Source organism: Gallinula chloropus, assembly GCF_964237585.1.
Source record: "Gallinula chloropus genome assembly, chromosome: 7".
Taxonomy (NCBI): domain Eukaryota; kingdom Metazoa; phylum Chordata; class Aves; order Gruiformes; family Rallidae; genus Gallinula; species Gallinula chloropus.
This window is the reverse complement of record NC_140092.1, coordinates 20,627,677-20,648,658: the sequence shown is the minus strand read 5'-3', so window position 1 is coordinate 20,648,658 and position 20,982 is coordinate 20,627,677. Positions and strand designations below refer to the sequence as shown.

The 20,982-nt window shown below is 41.9% G+C and overlaps 1 protein-coding gene across 1 annotated transcript; it reads left to right on the top strand.

Moving 5' to 3' along the window:
- Positions 1 to 5,414: 5,414 nt before the first annotated feature.
- FGF20 (fibroblast growth factor 20) lies at positions 5,415 to 9,617 on the top strand (the record flags this gene model as incomplete). The annotated part of the gene is made up of 3 exons (XM_084266687.1): positions 5,415 to 5,724; positions 8,021 to 8,124; positions 9,372 to 9,617. The coding sequence occupies 3 exons, from the start codon at positions 5,415 to 5,417 to the stop codon at positions 9,615 to 9,617; spliced, it is 660 nt and encodes a 219-aa protein (XP_084122813.1).
- Positions 9,618 to 20,982: the final 11,365 nt, after the last annotated feature.

Here is a 20,982-nt window from a genome sequence, read left to right as displayed (position 1 = left end):
GGCCGCCGCTCCGCCGCGGCGACAGACAGACGGACGGAGCCGTCGGGGGCGCCAGCTGAAGCCTCGCGAGAAGCGGAGAAGGGGTGGGGAAGCGAGAGGCCCCCGCTAGTCCCCGCCCCGCGCCACCTGCCTGACCGCAGCGCCGGTGCCGGCCTGACCGCGGTGTCGGAGGTGAAGCTCGTACGACGTCTCCTTCAGGCCTCTCTCAGCCCAGCGGCGAGGCTGGAAGCGCCGGCTCCCGCCCTGGTTGTGGCAGGTGATGCCCCGCGGGGGTGCCCCAGGAGCGGCCGTGGGCCCGCGAGGCTCAATGCAGGCAGCCGCTGGCGGCGGGCCGGTTTGTGCCTGCGGCGGGCTGCAGCTGGGCTGGTGGGAGCATGGGGTGGTTAGACCGAGCGTGGAGGCCCGAGCAGTGTAAGCCAAAGCGTGGGAGGGGTGATGAGTGGAAGCTGCGGTGGCTGGGGACAGAGCTGCTGGGTGGGCCTCGCTGCTGTTTGGCACGCATGTGGGCTCAGCAGGGTGCTCCAGTCTCACCCAGCGTTTCCATAGCCTTGCTCCCAAGGGAGTGTGTGTCTGCAAAACCCAGCAGTGTGTCTCTGCAGAAACCTGGAAGCGCTGCCTTCGGAAAAGTAAGACCCTCCAGCCTGTACCTCGTTTGCCTTGTAACCCTGAGGGCTGATGGCTGCAGTGGCAAGAGTGCTCACTCTTCTGCTGCCAAGGCTTTACTGAAAGCACCTTATTGCTTTCCATACCTGAAAGGAGGTTACAGTGAGTCAGGAGTTGGTCTCTCGAGTGACAAGTGATAGGGCAAGAGGAAATGGCCTCAGGTTGTGCTAGGGGAGGTTTAGCTTGGATCCTGGCAATTTATTCACTGAAAGAGTTGTCAAGCACTGGAACAGAGCTATGGTGGAGTTGCCATACCTGAAGTATTTAAAAGACATTTCGATGTGGTGCTTCAGCACATGGTTTAATAGTGGACTTTGCAGAGTTAGGTTAATGGTTGGACTTGATCTTAAGGGTCTTTTCCAACCTACATGATTCTGTGATTCTATGATTATTCACTTCTGTTAACAATCTGTAGTTTTTGTATGTTAGATTTTTTATGCCTACTAATTTATTTAGATGTACATTTTCTCAAGTGAAAGTTTTGTCTCCAAACCTGAGCTACATCTCTGTACTGAAAAGGGCATTATTTAGGTATCAAGGCAAAAACAGTTTCAGACATTTAGTATGCTCTTGGATCTTTTCAGTTGTAGCTGCCTCATTAGGAGACATCATTCACCAATACAATCACTATTTTAAAATAGGCTAGTTTTTCCATTTGATTGGAAAAGAAAACACTTTTTCATCAATGTAGTGTTCCAAAGTAAACCTCTTTTCTGGATGACACATCAGCTGCATAAACTGTAGACATGAATGAAGAGTTATCTCTCCCTGTTCACGTTTTTTCCCTGAAATCGGTTATCCGCATTTTAATGACTTTTCAATAATACCTTTAGGCTAATCTTCTTTTCACTTCAAAAAATTTAATACACATCTGTAACTGCTTACACCTGGGGATTTAGAGCTTCCCTGGTGAGGTGTTTGCTTAGGAGCAAGAGCAGAGTTTGTGCAACAAGTCGAAAACCGTAAGCTGTCTGCACATCTTGGGTGTACAGATGCGGAAACCACATAATTTAAATAAACCAAGGTGTTTTTTTATCCAGCAATCCACTTGCAGGGCGAGTATAAAAGCTGCTGAGTGAGGCATTTGAATGTTGATATACCTGGCAAGGACCATTCTTGCTGGGTGTAACTGGATGTAAAGGTGTGCTTGCTGCTTTGGTTCTCTGGCCTGTTCCGCTTATTCAGGAGTTACTCGTGTATCCACAAAAACATGGACAATAAAACCATGACTCTTAAAAAGCCCTATGAATTTCTGTCTTCGTTTAAAGAAATAAAACAAGTGAAGGTGCAAGTAATGCAGAGCCTTCTTTAAGAAAATGCTTTTTTTCAGCATTAATTTGCCCTCTTCGGAGCTTTTGTAAATAGGTTGGTATATTTATATATACAGGTATGGATACATGCCTGTAACAGGTCAGAAGAAAAAGATCTGAATGCTTTTAAAGTCTGTATGTATTACATTTTAAAAGGCTTTAAATAGTCAGATTGTACCCTGACTTGTACATGGAGCCTTGAAAATTATTCTGTTCTTTTCCTCCTTGTAAATCCTGCACAAATACACCTTATTTTTCTCAGACCTGCAGTGGTCTGAAAGATTCTCACTGCGAATTCTGCGTGTTTTTCTCATCTTGTTGAAAGCAGTCATTCTTGTCCAAATCTAGGAAGAATCTGGACGTGACCGTGATACACAGGTATCTCCACCTGGACATAGTCTTCAATGTTTTACTTGGTGGTGTTTATCCCACCCTGTGTTTGCTTATTCATGTATTCATGAACCACTCCTTTTTTCTAGCCAACATTTTATTGTGTCATTAAAGTCTTATGGCTGGCACAGCACAGTTGTAAAGGAGCTCTAAAATTAATAAAGGTGCAATAAATTGCAGGACACACAGTTTTTTTAAGCCAACCTGGTAGATCTAACTCTCTTGCTATATATATACATAGACCTAGACTATCAATCATAGATTTCAATCTGATAGCCACCAGTTTTTGTCTATGACAATACGCTATCCTTAGGAAATATAAAGTAATTATATTGTCCATAGAAGCCCTAACTGCTTGCTGTGGAAATAAAAACTTGACCACATGTGTATTTGTTCAATGACACCAAAAGTGCAGTCTCTAGGAAGTATATGTAGAGTTGATTAGATTGTACTGTATACTTTTAAGTTGAATTATGTACTCTCGAAAAACACTCTTCAAAATTATTTAACTTCCCATGGTATAGTCTTAGAAGGTGAAAAAAAAAATCTTCAGTGTTATCTTTTCCTGTCACGTGACTAGTGCAAACACCAAAAAATTCTTATCTTTTTGTTTCTTTTCTGGTACTTTATAGAACAGCATAACCGGTCTAGTGCCCAGACATTAAAGGCTCCACTCGGAAAAGATGGACGTTATATATTCCACTCTACTTTAAATGTTTCCATTCTATAACAGGAAAGATTTAGCCATAAGGGTCTCCTAGTGTGTGGTGGCTGAGGATTTTATGTTTAAAAAAACTCCCGACCCACAAACCCTTCTCTACAGTGCACAGTGGTACCACCTAACCAGAAGAGCCCTCCACTGTTTGCAGCAGTCTGAGTACTGCTTGGACCTGGTGACATTACCCATACTGGACCATCTTTATTCTCAGAAGAGTGTACCTCCTCTGTTTAGCCATACCATCCCAGTGCACGTCCTGCAACTTTAGCAGCTGTGATGAACTAAGTGCAGTTTGATCTTGACCTACCAGTCATGTCGATAAAAACACTTGATGCGTGTTCCAAACATTTTAGGTACGTTTGAGTGATCAGCATACAGGCTACTTGAGAAATGGGTGCCATATAGATTATTCAACTTTGATCTATTTCTTTGATTTAGCACTGCAGTTAAGTAGATTTGGTTCAAAGAGAAAGCTCATTGGTTGATGTTTTACACTGATGTGATAATGTTTACACAGATGTGCTTTGAAATCTCGATTATGGTGGATTTTTGGGTCCCACCACATGACAGGCTGCTGTTATCTGAAAGGTAAAATAATATAACATCTATCTGTAACTGCCTTCAGAGCAGGTCTGCCTGTGCTCTCTTCTGAGGTGATTTATCTGATCATTGTATTTAGCGTTGTTTTTTTTTTCAGTTTTAAATCCCTCCACAGTAAATCACTTGCTTTAAAGCAGGCTTTTTATAATTCAGGTGCACACAGGGGCAGTACTTAGGACTGCAATGATGAAAAGGTGTAGCGTTACCTGCTTTAAAGCACCTGCCAATTAATTAGCCCTATACTCTCCATAGCAAGTAAAGCTAAGCAGTCAAATCCATTTGATCTCTCAGATTTAGACTGTGACTGAAAAGACCAGGGAGCAAGATGGGAGAACTAACCTTTCATGATTCTCTGCAACATTTTTGTTTAAATGAAACTTTAAACTGCTGAGCAGTTCTCTCAAACTTCTGAAAGAATTAGCTATGAAAGATCCCTGCTTTTTATACTGTACTACCATTTTTTAACAATGGCAAGGAACTGCACTGCCTTTCTTCAGTGCTGAGATCGGTCACGCACTTTGAGCTAAAATTCGTTAGACATTACAGAAGAAAAGTAGCAAAGAAGGCAAAAGCCAAGCTCCAAGTTTTAATATTTGGGCGGTTTGCTATTGCTAATAATGGGGGAAAAAACCCTGCCGATACATTTGCATGTATGAACCATTGTGCTTTGGGGATGGAAAAAATGCTTGTGCTCACCTGGGACAGGACAGCAAAATCCTAAATCCATCCAAAACACCGTAGAAAGAATTCTTTCAGTAGGTGTTACAGCTGATTTGTGATATTCACAGATTTTGGTGATGGTCCCAACAAAAACCCCCAAAAGAAGATGGCTTAGGTGAGCCATCTCTCCATCTTTCTTTCTTCTCTGCAGGTTTTGAAGGTACTTATCCCAAACCAGGGGCCTGCCCATTTATGTTTTCAAGATGTTGTATCAATATCCAAATACTCTAGATCAGTTTCATGTCACGTTAATGATAAATTAAACGCGAGGGAGAATTTGCAGAGGGGAAAACACCTCCCTGACGATGCCAATTTCTTTAGAAATCCCCCTCCTTGTAGCTGAAGCGATAAAAGGGAAGGGTAATGCATGTACATTTTATTAGCGTTTTAGAAACAGGGAGTAAAACTGTCAGATCTTTAGGGTTTTTTTTCTTTCATGTGTGTCTGGGCAGGTCTAACCCTCAGGTAACGCCCTTTCTCCTTCTTCCCTCCTGCCTCTCCTTGCACCTGTCCACGTAATGCTCCGGCAGCCCCCGCCCGGGCCCCGCTCCCGCCCCGCGCAGGGGCCGCCCGCCTCCCTCGCTCCCCCCGCCCCCGTCCCCCTCCCACCCACCCCCCCCCCCACGCGTGTGCGCGGCCGTGGGTGCCTGCCCGCGTGCGGCGGGGCGCAGGAGGCGAGCCAGGAGCTCCCTCCCCGCCGTCATCTCAGATCAGAGGAAGGTGCGAGGAGAAGGGGAGGGGGGGGGGAGCCGGTTTACAATTTCAAAAGCAGCCTCCCCGCGGAGGGCTTCATTAGCATATGTCAGGGGGACCGCCGTATATATATATACACACGCGGGGCGTATAAACACCACCCCGCCGCCTGGCTCGCACCGGCACGGCTCGGCTCAGCACGGCTCGGCCCTGCCGGCTCCCCATGCTTGGGGCCCCGCCGTGCACCCCTACATGCCCGCCGGGAAAGGCCGGCAGCCACAATCCGCCGCCGCGCCTTAGCCCTCTCGCCCCGCTCCCCCATGGCTCCGCTGGCCGAGGTGGGGGGCTTCCTGGGCGGCCTGGACGGCCTGGGGCAGCCGGTAGGCGCCCACTTCTTGTTGCCACCCGCCGGGGAGCGCCCGGCGCTGCTCGGCGACCGCCGGGCCCCGGCGGAGCGGGCGACCCGCGGCGGTGCGGCGGCGGCAGCAGCAGCGGCGGCGGCAGCGGCGGACCTGGCGCACTTGCAGGGCATCCTGCGGCGGCGGCAGCTGTACTGCCGCACCGGCTTCCACCTGCAGATCCTGCCCGACGGCAGCGTACGCGGCACCCGGCAGGACCACAGCCTCTTCGGTAGGACCCGCGGGCGTGTGCGCTCCCACACGTGTGTGTGCAGGAGTGCGTGTGTTCGGGCGTATGTCTGTGCGGGCGCGTACACCAGCGCGGGTGTGTGCGTACCTGTGCGCGAACAGCTGTGCTCCTGGGAGGGGGTGTCGTGCCGCAGGGGGATGAGCTCTCGGCACCGGCGGTACCCCGGGCATTACTCAGCCGCGGGGCTGCTCCGGGGCGAGGTAGCGAGGGAGGGCTGCGCATCCCCTGTGAGCCGAGAGGCGTGCACCTCTGCCCTTCCCAACCTGTGGTGGGTCTCTGTAGCCACACCTGAAGGTTTGGTGGGAAAAGTCCGAAGTCAGACGGATGCTTTTTGCGCTTGCTGACTGTATCGGAGCTTCCCGAGCCTTTGTAAAGTAACACAGCTCAGGGATTCGGGCGGGCTGAGCCTTAGGCTGCGTTGGACTGATGGGTTTTGCAGGATGGAAAGTGAAGCTGAGGGGCCTAAAATGCCTCTTTGTTCAAACCCTTAAAATGCTTCCCAGTCAGCTTCCTCTGTCAGCAAGCCAAAGGGCCACAGAGACAACCCCAAAACATAAACTGTTTCCTGTGATACAAGAGCAAACCCTAAGTAGTAGTTGTAGGAACTGGACATCTGAACAAACCTGCCGTTGTCAGTGATACGTGAGGTTTTTGTGTGCATTGATTTAGCAGTTGTAAAAAGGTGATTAAAGAGTTTCCTATCATCCTCTCCATAGTCAAAACAATCTGCTGGAATGGCTCTTAATTGCTTTTATAACACATGGATGTTTTCAGAAGTAAAAGAGCGGCAGTCAAACAGACAGGTTTTTTTCTCAGAAAGAAGATTTCCTACAGCGTGTAAACACGAAATAAATCTTGGCTTTAAAAGAAGAAAAAAAGTTAGCCCCAGATCAAACATTTACTGGGCTTTTTAGAAATGCTCTTCCTTTATTCTGCCACTATTCTCAGCAGGTTTGTCTGATGTGGTTGCTTTGTGGGTTGAGTCACCTGCTTATTATAGTTTTGAAAAAGGGTGGCTTTGAAAATGATACCAGAAAGACAAAATACCTCCACCTCTTTTTATGGGACTTTGTGCTTTAGGAACTGGGAAACTAAGATGATTTACATGCAATAGGGTTTCTAATGCTTAGTCTTTGGAAAGGATTTATTTTTCTTTGCTGCTTGGTAATATAAATAAGAAACCTGCCAAAGCTCAATTAAAATGCAAAACATATTAAATTATTGTATAGCCCAGACAGTCCATCTGTCTAAGAGTGAAAAATGGTCCTGAATGAAAAAGAGTAACCAGAAATACAGCAAATAGACAAAAAGTCATCATCAAAATAAAATGCACTATTTAAACCTGCACACACAAGATTCAGATTTTTTTCTTTTAATGCTTTGTGGTTTTGATGCTGCACAGCAAAATCTTAGGTATCATTCTAGAACAACTTCTTTTGGAGGCTTTGTTTACATTGTTAACAACTTCCAAAAAGCCAGTTCACACGTTGCCTTTCTTTCATGTTTTATATGTACTGTAATCTGTGCATATCAATTGGTTAAATATGTTGGCATAGCCTTGCCAAGTTCAGGCTTCAAATAGCGCCTCATCTCCTGAACGCTTTATATTATTAATATATATTACATTTTGGGGCAAATGCAGTATAAAGAATGCTATAATCCAAACATTAGCTAATAAGCAGCGTATTTCATGCACATAAAAAGCCTGCAGTGAAGACAGTAAATTGTGTCAAAAGGTGTGGGCCCATATGCTAGATAAGATGTCTGGCAAATACTTTTTTTTCTTTTTTTTTTTTCCTCTCCTGTGGGTAGATCTTGTTATATGAAATCCCCATCTGTACTTTGATTTCCATTCAAATGATCTAATAATGGATGTGGGTTTTTAAGATCGTGTTATAGAGAAAGTAAAGTAGGTTTGAACTGCCTGAAAATGCATCTTCCAGTGTTTGAACAGGCAGTTTAGCAAATAGCATATAGCCATTGTATATGGTCACTGCATAGTACTGAGGCTTTAGCTTCAGCGCTGAATGAAATCTGTTCGTATTCTACAGAGGGAGAAAATAAGGGTTTAGGGTTCTTGTTCCTGGATGAGGCATCACAATCTGCTTTTCTGTGAGTGTTGTGTATAGTTCCATGTAGTACTTGAAGTTTCAGAGAAACTGAGCCCCACTGAGTAAAATATGTACATTTTTCTACTTGTTTTCAACTGCATTTTGGCTGTTAATGTATTATATGCTTATGAGTTGAATTAAAGCAATCCCTCTTTTCCTTTTTTCAGGTATCCTTGAATTCATCAGTGTGGCAGTGGGACTGGTCAGTATTAGAGGAGTGGACAGTGGCCTTTACCTTGGAATGAATGAGAAGGGAGAACTCTATGGCTCTGTAAGTACCACTTTCATGTCAGCTCCAACATGTTGAGGTTTTGGTTCACTTAGCAGTATGCAGACCCTTCAAGTAGCTAGCTGAGCTTGTCTTTGCTTTCAAAGCACTGGCAGCTTTTCCTGTTGAAATGTATAATATATAGTATGGGATACTAATGATTCAATGCAAAAAGTTTCTCTGCCCTAAATGAAGGGAACTGATAAGAGAGATTCCTCTTAAATTATGTTAAAAGTAGCTAAATTAAGCCAGCTATTCAAACAGCACTTAAGTTACCCACTATCTAATTTTCTGCAAATGTGTCGCAATACTTAGTCTAGCATCACATTGAGTGCAAGTGGAAAAAAGTTGAAAGGATATTATGGAACAAATAAACAACAATTAATATAGTATGCTGACTTAATCCATAGCTTAATTCTCCTTTACAAATCAGCAGGTGGTGCTTCCAGGTACCAGCTTTTTGACATAAGCATTCTTTCAGATGCAGGGAAAAGGAGGGTGATGCCATATGTCACAGTTAGGTACCACTGTTACTTGAAAAGTCTGAATAGTGCAAGAGTACTGCCAGTATCTGAAGGTCCCAGCTGTAATACTTGCACTTAAGAATGAAAATAAGCTTGTACACACTACTGTTGATTTTTATCCATTACATAACGTCAACTTAAGACCACAGAAATACACTACTTGATTTTTCCAGTACTTTCAGGATAATCACAGTCTCAGACTCTTCCTTCAAGTCTTAAAAGATCTTGAGATAAAATATTCTTTCTCTCCAGTTCTTTAGACTGTGATTTAGTCCTGTTTAAAATGTGAGAAGTGATGCATACCACAAAGAACACATGGAAACACCTTCCTGATCTGTTACATTGCACCTGAGGCCCTCCGCCAAATCTCATCTCTAGAGTGGTAGACACCCCAAGACAACTACATCATATAGTTCCTCTAGCTCAGGTGGATTTTAGTTAAATCATAAGTAAGTTATGCCTTGTTAGAGAAACAGTTAATTGAATTAATGTTTAAATCCAAAATTGCATATGTTGAGGTCCAGTTTTCAAAAGAATAAAGCTTAAGGTAGGCTTCCAAACTCAGTGTCAGGTCTACATACTCCTCTTTGGTGTGATTTGCAGACAGTTAAATGAGCAGTAAGGCTGCAGAAAGCCTCAAACATTTTGTTTATCTTATTTTTCTCTCGTGTGTTCAGATATCTAGTGACAGCTTGACTCATTTTTCTTCACTCTTTCTTTCTGTAGGAGAAACTAACTTCTGAATGCATCTTCAGGGAACAGTTTGAGGAGAACTGGTACAACACTTACTCCTCCAACGTGTACAAACACGGAGATTCGGGGCGGCGATACTTTGTGGCACTGAACAAAGACGGTACCCCCAGAGATGGGGCAAGGTCCAAAAGACACCAGAAATTCACACATTTCTTGCCCCGGCCTGTGGATCCTGAAAGAGTTCCAGAACTGTACAAAGATGTGTTAGGATATAGCTGAGGAAGGATGCAGCTTTGGGAAAGACCCATACTGGAGCTGTTGCCCCCGCTTTCATGGTGATACCAGCATGAGGAACCTGCAGCGATCTAGGATGCTGGATTGGAAGAAGTTACTTTGTGATAAGCAAGCCTGTTTTCTAACCTTTGGATTCAGGAGACAAAGCCTTAAACCTGAGAGTGGATCAGCTTCCTTCACATTTGCTGAACTGTTTGGTAGCCAGTAGGCAGAGAGAAGTTGGAGTGTGACTTCTTTAAAAATAACAAACTCTTGGCAATTTTGTCTGGATTACCTGTGGTCCATACATTAGCAAAGAACTACCTACATCGTGTGGATAAAACAACAGCTGGAAGAAATACAAAGAAATGGACTGTAAAATAGTACTAAGTGCTGAGAGCTGTGTAAGAAGTTTTAGTGGCTCCACTTCAGTGATAGACATTTGATGTTGATGCATCATAGTCATAACTGGAACTTTTCTTTGGAATGGACCTATTTATATATCTCCAGATAGCAAATATTTATTTTATATATTTATTTATTGAAGAGTTTATTTTTTACTGGGATATGAAGAGAATAAAAGCCCCTTACCCGAATGAGAAGTCATTTACAGTGCCAATATTGACCCCGAGTGGTGTCATGATACAGAAATGACATTACATTGCAATGCATCCCAAACCTGAACTTTCGTATTTTGTTGTTTATCAGTTACAGTTAAGGCTATATTCTAGGTACATGCCATTCCTTTGTGACTCTCCTTGTTTTGGAAAGAATGTGTGGGCTTTCTGACCTATGAGAGTGCCTTACAGATCTGTATGGAATTCAAATGCACATTTAAAAAAAGAATTAAAAATTATTTCACTTTATTTGTTTTACTGTCATTTTTAAATTGGAAGTCTCATCACATTATGTGTAAACTTTCAAACCGGCAACAACAGTGAAGAGTATATTGCAATTACCTCAAAAGAAGAATTGAGATTAGTTCTTGAAATCTTGATTCCAACCACAACATGCTTGATGTTTGCTTTGGAGCTTTTGTTTGCTTTGGGGTTTTTTTGGGGTTGTTTTTGTTTGGTTTTTTTTTTTTTTTTCAAATGGTTCCTGCTCTCTTTACTAACACACAAATAAATGTTCTGTGTCTTACTTAAAATTTTCTTGTAGGATGCTTATCCCTATATAAGATACTTTCATTATATTCCCTATCAACGCGTTTAAGGGGCAACAGTATCAGAGTATAGAAATTTCTGATATCAGTGAATGAAAAGCTTCTGTTAGTGAAGGTTGTTTCTCCACTGAGTACAGAGGAGCCAAAGGAGACTAATATCTTAGTTCCTCCTTTAGGGAATAATCTCATCTTAAGGTTTTGTGTGAAGACTGTCGGGCCAAAGAGGAGCTGTCTCCAGATGCCAGTTACAGCCATACAACAGGTAGAGCTCACTAATTTACTTTACACTCATTTAATTCAGGACTGTCAGTTACGAAGCACAAACTCATCTGCCCGTTGACTAACGGGGAAGTCTCTGCTCTCTGCAAGAATACTAAGGGCTAACGACAGACCCTAAACCTGCTGAAGCTTGCTGTCAGATGGCTGCCACCACCTCCATGGGAAAGGTCGGTGCAGGAAAAGGCAGCCCTGGGGAGGGCAGTGATATGCACACTGTACCAGAGGTGGCCTCATGTTTCAGGTACCAACACTCCCAGTGGGCTCTGCCTCAAGATAACTTCTGTGAGGTCAGCTTTGTGGAAAGTTCAGTTTATGGTTCAAGGACTGCATGTCATCATTTTTATGAAATCAAGATATTAACAAAAAGCATTTTCCAGTATCTAGCACTTTCTAGAGCCACCGCTGTACCAGACCTTACTCTGGTCTGTGGGTGAGCATAGATTACTGATGGAGTGTGGACAAAATCATTTCCCTTTCTGTCAAATGGGAATTGAATGTGGATACATAAAAAGATGTTTCAGCACTTTGTGGCTAGCAGTATGTAACCTACTGGTGTTAAAGGCTTCATCTTCATTAAAGTTCCCTGAAAATTATGCAGTGGAAGAGATACAGCACACCAAATACAGTTTAGTAAAAATAATGTGGTGATGTACTTCAACTTACCATAAAATAATGATTTCATGGGTTACTTTGAGTCCTATTTATAATAGATCAACAAAAGAAGACAAAAGTATATGCTTTAAATAGAAAAAGTTGTTTCCTCGGTGTGTTAAAAAGTAAGCTATTCCACACAAATTGTGTAAAAAACCAGTGGCTGCTGCTGAGAGTACAATTCCCACATCTTTCTGGCAAACATGCTCAATTTTAAACCATACTAATAAAGACATTATCTCTCTTTGGATTAGCTGTTTATTGTTTAATCCAAATACCTCAACAGTACTTTGAAGGTGGAAGGGCTGTAATCATCCCTGTTACTAATACAGCTCAGAACAGTAGGTGAGGTAGCTTTAAGTGGTGAATAATTAGCTGAAACTTCTGGATCCAAGCACCCTGCCAACATATAGATGAAGAAGAGGCAGATATGCATGACATTTTCTTGCCCGATTCTCATTTTAGATATATCCCAATAATCCTTAAAGAGAATGTAATGAATGACTATTCGAACCTCCAGAGCCTCCAAAGCTGTCACAGGATTCTCTCCTAGTTCTGGTATATTGCCTCTGAAGAAACTTAACTGCATTTCCCATTTCATTTTGCTTGTAGCATTATTGTCTCTCTGTTACATTTGGTGCACCGTGACCTTCAGATGCTGTTAATTTTTTCCTAGTTTGAAAATGGCAAATGCAAAAGGCGACTCCTCGCTGTTTTCTTCTGTCATTAGACTATAGCTTTAGCTGTTGAGGGGTTTTTTTTTTTTTGAATTTTTTGTGTAGCTTTCATTCCTACTTCACAAAGCCCAATTGGATGGAGAGGGAGAGATTGGTTCTATCTAACCAGTAGAATTAATGATCTAGTTTACCAGTCATTATGTTTTGCATAACCCCATTGATCTGAAAGCTCTAATATCCTGAACAGGGTAATCTGGAGGTGACATTGTTCAAGGTTCAGAGGAAAACTCTGGAGGCAGAGAAAATGTCATAACTTGAAATAAATCCCTGCATGATTGGCCGCCTTGCCTTTTTCCAGGGAAGGAGATCCATCCAAGGTAGTTAAATAGTTTCCATAGCAGGTGCAGCTCCGCTTTCTGTTCCCCTCTGATTCTCCTAGTATCTGCAAAACCTGGCCCTTTCATCTCAGAGCTGGCTGGAAATTGAGTGCTCCATGCCAGTTCTGCATTTCTTCACATCTTTTATTTTCTGCTGCTCTCTTTTCTGAGTTGTGTCAGAAATAATGTAGTAACTACACAGACGGTTTTATGAAATCCAGGAATAACCTTGACTTCTGAACATGTTTGCAGTGAAATTGTTACTTTCAGTAATCTTGGTGCTCTTGGTCAGAACGCAGAAAGTAGAATTTCTAACAATCTCCTGTAGTAGTCTTCTAGCTGTGATAGGTATAGGATATAGGAGAACCCAAGTGCCTCTGGAAATGGGTATTTTATATGAGATGAGCTGATAAAATCAGAAAAGGTGGACAGCTAGTCTAAAAGGCTCACAGTCCTTTCATTGGTCTGAACCATTTGTGTTTTCACAGAGCAGTTTTGTCCCATCCATATCTTCATGTTTTCTGCCAGAAGCTTATTGATGCTGTTTCGCATGCTCAGGTGTGGCAGCTTCCCTGATTCTATCTGAAACTTCAAATCACTGTTACGGTGATGCACTTGGGTAACGCTCCATCTGGGGTGGTGCAGAATTTACTTGCTAATGTGTGAGAGCTACAGAACAAGTGCATTTCCATCATCACTTTCATTTCCAGCTGTTTTAATTTCTTGATGTGCTTTGTTAAATCATTTTTCATAGCCATCCAGTTTTACCTCAGTCACTTTGTAAAGTTTTACTGAAACATAGATCTTTACTAGCAGTTATATGAGCTGTGGCAGTAATTTGTTTGTTTGTTTGCCTAGTTTATGCCAGTATTACCCTACCATGGCTCTAGCTATACCATTACAAACCATTAGGTTTGCCTTCTGTACAGCAATGAATTGAAGTAAGGCAGTTTTATACACCATAAATACATCTGCACTGTTGCCTTCGTGTACTGGACCAAGCCTGTGTCATGAATACTGAGAACATTTTTCACAGTGAGGGTGACAGAGCCCTGGGACAGGCTGCCCAGGGAGGTTGTGGAGTCTCCTTCTCTGGAGAGATTCAAGACCCGTCTGGATGCCGACCTGTGCGACCTGTCCTAGAGACCCTGCTTTGGCAGGTGAGTTGGACCCGATGATCTCTCGAGGTCCCTTCCAACCCCTATGATTCTGTGATTCTTAGCCAGGAGACTGAGTTGAATCCCATCATCCTGGGACTTTCCTTCAACACTGTCTCCTTGCTCTCAACCCAAAGGCCAAATTCTTCACAACCCCTTCCAACCCCTACAATTCTGTGATTCTGTGATCTGCATGAGATCAGATAGTATCTTATCTCTGTTGCATGGGGAAGAGAGTAAGAATAAGACAGGGATATATTCATGGCATTCACTGTAGAACCCCAACTAGGATTAGGAACTGAAGTCATTTCTTGTGGGGGACTATGGCGGGCCCGTAGACTCCTTGATTGAGAATATAGATCTGGGCCTTGAAGATATGTACCCCTGAGAAAGGAAAGTGCAGAACATCTGGAGAAGTAAAACAATTTTAAGGAATTTGCTGACCACAGATAAAAGAACCTGGGAAGAGAGTAGCCTTGTCAGTGAAGTGAAAAACGTCAACCTATTGTATGTTAGCATATACCTGAGAGACCAATAGTAAAAGGACACACATGTAGTACAAGTGTATAAAACTGATGATACAGAAGTAAATCAGTTTCTTCTTTTTGCTTGTGCACCAGACATCTTGTACTTGTCGTTTACCTGTCTCAACAGCAACAAATTCTCTCCTGGGTAATTTCCTTTTATGTGGCAGAAAAGCAAAGTGAACATTTCACAGTGTTGAAGAACACGATGGTGGAATTCAGCGCTTCCTGAATATCTGCATCAAACTGCACTTTATCAGACCTTTCTCTTTAACCCATTTCTTTTGCAGCAGTACAGTCAGCTGAAATTGTTGCTGATAGTGTATCTGGTGTCAACGTATCTCTGGATGTACATGTGCTCGTCTCAGTACAAGGCAATGGTATGCTGCTAGAGAAAGAGAACATTCTGAAGCTGTTATATACCTTCAGAATGTTAATTGTGAAAGTTTGTTTTTTGGCATTAGTTTTAATTAGGTTTTTGATACGAAGTTGTGCAGCACTTTTGACAATGCTGTATCGGTGCCTAACAGTCAGAGGTTCATGGGTAGAAAACCAGAAGGGTATAAAAGCTTCTCAGGTGGAACATGCTTAACCATGACATCTTCATGAATAAGTTGTGGACAAATAGAACAAATAGGAAGGAAAAAAGAAAAAAAACCCAGAACCAAACAAATCCAAAAAAACCAAACAATAGGCAAGAGGTCAAACAGTTACTTCTATTAGCAGTTGGAGAGATATTAAGTTTCAAACAGAAATTGGTTGGCAGCTTGCCAAAATAACTATTTCATCTGCAACATGATCAGACACTAGAACTATTCTGGAAGTTCAGGAAAAAGAGAAAATACTGAATTAAAGCAGTGGTGACAGTAGCTCTCTGTATTTTGAATATATGCAAAAGGCTATTTGTATTGTTCTCTCATATAAAACCTCTAGTAAATGCAGTTCATAGGGAAAGGAGTAAGAGTGTTAGAAAGGCGGGTTTTCAAAGTGAGCTTAATAGAAATCTTTTTATGGTAAACTCCTGGTTTATATATTTTGTCTAATTATAGGAAAATTGAATCATGCTTTATTCACACTTAAAATACCACAAACACTATTACTTTCATGGATATCTTCAAGACATGACTGTGAATAGAGCCCAAGTTAAGTCACATTTGTCTCCCCAATGTCATCTTTTTTAGATACGTTTCTGCACTAGCACAAGTTTATGAAAGATGCTTTTCAGTTTAGTTACAAGTGTTTCCTTTGTTCCTGGCAATAACAGTCTCAGTGGTTGCCTGTTTCAGGGAATGTGTTTGTCTCTCTATTATTCACCAAAATCATGGTGAATGATGGCTATCAGGTGCCATAAACATGAACATGGGTCTCAGGGTGGGTGGATTTGCTTTAGGGTGGTTCCATCTGTTTGTGGCTGAGATACCAGAAAGTAGTGATAGGCAACTATGTTTACACCTAAGAGTTTTTAGCTGTTGACCCCTATTGTGCTGAAGCTTCTGGGTAAGAGCATAGAGCAATAATAGCTGCCAAGCCATCAATATCCTGATAATGTTAATTTTGTGTCTCCTGTTATGCCACAAAATATAATTTCCTTTTCTAGAAGAGGCATGGATGGGAGTCAATTGGACGGAGCTTGGCATGAACATAGAATCACAGAATCTCCTGAGTTGGAAGGGGCCCATAAGATTCATCAATCCAACTCCTGGCTCCACACAGGACCAGCCAAGTCAGAGCATGGGACTGAGTGCATGGTCCAGGCACTTCCTGAGCTCAGCCCAGCTCGGTCCCCACTTCCCTGGGGAGCCTGTTCCAGTGCCCAGCCACCCTCTCAGGAAAGAACCTCCTCCTAATATCTGACATAAACCTCCCCTGTCACAGCTTGGGTGCTATCACTGGTCATCAAAGAGAGTAGGTCAGCATGATAGAGTTGAAATAATAGGAAGGGAAAGAGAATCTAGTGGGTTATCAGGTTTTGAACTCCAGGCAGAAACTCTTTTTCTTTTCAGCTTGTGTCTTCATTTCTTAGGTTTAGCACCTCTTAGGCCATCTACTCTTTCTGAAAAGCAGCGTAATCCAATGATAGCAGGAAAAATCAGAACTGCAGTCTGCTTTTTGTTCTGCCTCTTCCTCTTGCTATTCAGCCCTGGGACTATTTATTAAAGTCCTTATATCTCAATTTCACCACCTGTAACTGGAGAATATCTTCAATTAATTATTGAGATAAACAAATGCAAAAAGCCTTAAAAAATCATACAACTGTGTACATTTGCCAAGAAGTTTAACCTGCTGCAGAATGGCCCTATTAAAATGGTCTATACCTTCAGTAACTTTTAATGTGAAGATATGGATGCATGGTCCAAACCCTCCCTAGTGAGATGGAATCCAGTACTTAATAGTCGCCCAACGGTCAGCGAATGCTCTTAATTCCATGCTATTATCTTTATGTACTAGAAACTACTGAACATTAATCCCCAAACCCTCTGTGGCGTAGTACCTGGTCACTCATTTTCTCTTTCAGGTCATGGGGTGGGCATCTGCTCCAATCATAAAGTCTCCTGAGTTGAGTTTTGTGCTTTGTAATTGCTAGGCACTGTAAGGTGCAGTAGGAAATAGTCACATGTGCTATGAAATTGCCTCATGCAATTAGAAATGTCTCATGTCTGTATGCAAGTACCATTGCAAGCATCACCTTGCATTTGATTTATTACTATAAATTGGGTCCAAGTTACCTGCATTTGTGTAGCAGTTGTGGTTTTGTGGCTTATAACCTCAGCTAACTCCTCAAGTTTGCTGTAATGAGGAGGTAAATTCTTTTATCTAGGAATGTGTCTGCTAATCTGAACTATGTAAAGTGTTCTGCTGATGGTGATAGGCAAACAACCTCAAAAAGGAGTATGTAGTTATTTCTCTAGGTTTATACTGTGAAAAGCTCAATTAATCTATTTCTAATTCATTAGCAGAATTCACCTAAGCCATTCTATCTGCTCTGTTGACAACTTTTAATCCATGAGTCTGTATTTTCTTAATGCCTCCTCTCACATTCTTTATGCCACTTTTTAGGATGCATTTCCTACCCATGAGCATCTCTGAGAACAGATCACTTACAGCTCATCAACACTCCTCCTTCAGACGGTTGCAAGAGACCAAAAATAAGATACATCCCATAGCCGGGTATTGCTTTTTCTTTTTTTTTTTTTAATATATTTTACTGCTGCTTTGGTGAATTAGGCAGTGCAATCAGGGTCAAACACCAAACTGAGCTTGCCTGTGCAGTGTACTAGCCCTTGCTACTTTTATGCATTTAGTCAGCCCCTTGACAGTGTTTTAAATGAAAAGGTGACAGATGATGAATGACACACAGCGCTCTCATATGTTATCATATTAAAAAAAGAGGTACTATTGTTTCAAAACAGCAGAACTCTTTTATCTCATGAAGAAACTTCAATAGTTCTATGAAAGATTTGGTTTCTTAAAAAGTTGGTGAGTGTGCCCATATGTTTTCATATGATTCTTTTATGATGCTGGCCAGCAATGATGAAATTAGCATGTTTTGATCTATATACAAGTTGTTCATAAAGAACTTGAAAGGAGTAGTTAGGAAAATCCAAGTGCTGAAACATTTAAGATATACTTTCTGGTCTCACTTTTGTGTGATTGTCAGCCAGGGACTATCATGATCAAGGTAGCTTGCCAATTGCCTGCCATAGATATAATATTTATTGCTGCAGTGGGGATTTCCTATCAGAGATCTGAAGACAGACTTTTATACATTGTTTCTCCTAGGTAACCTATTCAAATCAGCAGAAGAGATCTGATAGTAAAGGGAAAGTAATCAAAAGATACGTATTTTTGATCTTTGGGTTTATTTGAACTTCGTTATTTTGTTCAGATTTTCCTGCACATAGCTGAAAAAAAGAGGAGAAGCTGGTGTTCTTCTTTTCTGTATAAAATTTGTAACTGTGCAATGATATTAAAATTAAAGTATTTTGCTACTGATTTATGAGGTATAACATTTATTTTTCATGCTATCAGAGAGTAGTTATATACCGTTTAGTGGAAAATTAGTCTCTTGTAAGTCTGTTGGAAATATAGGGGAATACTCATCTAATCAAATCATAATTGATGATTGATCATGGCTAACATTGCTGCTTCTCTTTTCCTAAGGCAGGATTAGACAGTGGTCCAAAGGGCTGAGAATGGCAGGGGGAGGGTAACCTATTCTGCGCAATTCCCAGTCCTGTGCCCCTAACTATTTGCACAAACTGTGCTCTCCATAAAGCTGATTCCCTGCAAAATTTGATCTGTCATCAATTCATCTTCCATATACATATTCTCCTGTCTTCCCTTCACAAGCCAAATTCAACTTCATGAGGAAATCAAATTTTACCAATTACCCTCAGATTTGTAGCCTAAACTCCTTCATCAATCATTATCTCCTGTTTCACTGGAGATAGCTGGACTTTTCTGATGAAGGCCACTGGTCTACTGTCAGAGGCAATTCCGGATTTTGAATATCTTCCCCTATGTTTACAAAGAGGCATCTTGTGCTGCTCCTGAGAAGACCATCCCCTCACCTCCCAGGACATGCCAAACCCCTCACACAGCCTGGGTACCTTGGCCTGCAGCACTAACACTGGTGTGTTTCTGCACCAGGAGATGCTGCTGAGACAGAAGAAGGAGCAAGGCTGCGAAGTGCAGGTCAGTGCTTGAGTACAAGGAGCGCACCGGAGGATATGTGTAGCAGCAAAGGTGTGTGTGCAGGGAGATCAAACTGGTTTGCTAGCATTTAGCCCTTGGTTTTATAGCTGGGAAGCAGGATCAGAACCTGTCTGGTCTGATGCAGATCTCATTGGCTGCCTGTCCTTAAAAGGCAGATGAACCTTTTGCTTTTAAAAACATTCAGTAGAATTACACACCACTTTCCATTTGTTTTGAACTTTGGCACCTGAGGCGTCCTGTGGCACAGGTTTTCCCTGAGTGTTCTGGATTTTATTTGCCAGCTAAATAGTCAATAGACAAGTGTGATTACTGGCAAACATAGCAGTATTTTCCCCATTCTTTACAAAATGCATGGGGACCACAAAGTGTATGAATTCATTTGAGACAATGCTTATCAAACTAGAATTTGATAGTAACATTTTCTTTGTCACCAATGACTGACAACACAAGAATCTAAAGACTTTGGACTCCCCATTCTGTCCCGGCCTGACACCTTCACTCATAGATAAATATAACATTAGAATTATGTGCTCTGTAGTTTTTCATGTCTACAGTTTACACTTAAAATTTTTTAAATCCCCTTGGTGGCTCATTATCACATTAATGATTTTCTAATATTTAAAAAAAAATAACTTTCCAATACATTATTTTAAAAATTTTAACTGTTAATGTATTAGTAAACGTGAATGTAAGAATGTTTCAAGTCTGAGTTAATATCTGAATGTGTCTAATGAGAAGACAAATTTTCCCAGAGGGTATTTCAACATGAAGGCATGATAGGACACATACTGCAGAGCCATTAGCGAGTGCTTCAGCTTCACTGGGGAACTCTAGCCACCTATGATGCATCTTAATGAACTCATAAAACATGATCTGCAATATCTTTTTGCTATCATCATCACCATCATCCTAGATTTAATTTTTAAAGACCTCATCTTAAAAGTTACATTTCTAGATTAAAGCTATCATGGAATAAAAAAGGTTTCTAGCCATGTAGATGGGAAAACAGGAAAAGTTTGGAAACCAATATTTTTTTCATACATTATGCTTGCTAAGATAACTATTTTCTTCTTTTGCTTGTGTTATTTCCTTCTATTTTTAGCAGACTTATGTCATCTCAGCACATTATGTGTAGTCTTCCTGCTCCCAAGGGCCCAGCGATAACATCGGTTTGCTGCTTTCCAATTTCCTGGGACTGAGTAACTTGCTGATAAAGTGAAGCAGAAAATTACATTAGGAGAATCCTATACTCTTAATGAAGTTTGAAAGAAAAGTAGGGGGCAAATAATCATGCTATTTTAAATACAGAAAAAAGCAAGAAAGGGCACCGAGGAGATGTTTCTATCAGAGACAAAAACTTGTGACCAAATCTGTGGTATGCTTATACTGGTATACAATGCTGGGAGTCAGAAAAAAACCAAAACATCCTTATTTCACCCAGATGGGAAAAGCCAATCAACTCTGATAAGCTGCAGAAATAACAGCTAGCCTAAAGCAGGGCTTTGCAAAACATCCGCTGTAATTCTGTACCCTCTGAACTCCACCTTTCACAGAAATGCTTTCCAAGCCTTCAGGGTAAATGCCAGTAAAGGACATGGCATTTTGATAGCACGCCTTTCCAAAAGAATAGGTGGAATTTTAAGGAACAAGAGATTCTTAAAATACTTTTCAGATCAGGTGTTATTTGAAAAAGAGAAATCCCTCAAGAAATATTGGGAGACAAAAGCAGCCCACTTTAGCACTCTGACCAAGCATTCTGAACACCAAAGGACAGTACAACACTAAGGAGGGTGCTGTCCTTTATCAGGCACCTGTGGTACTAGCT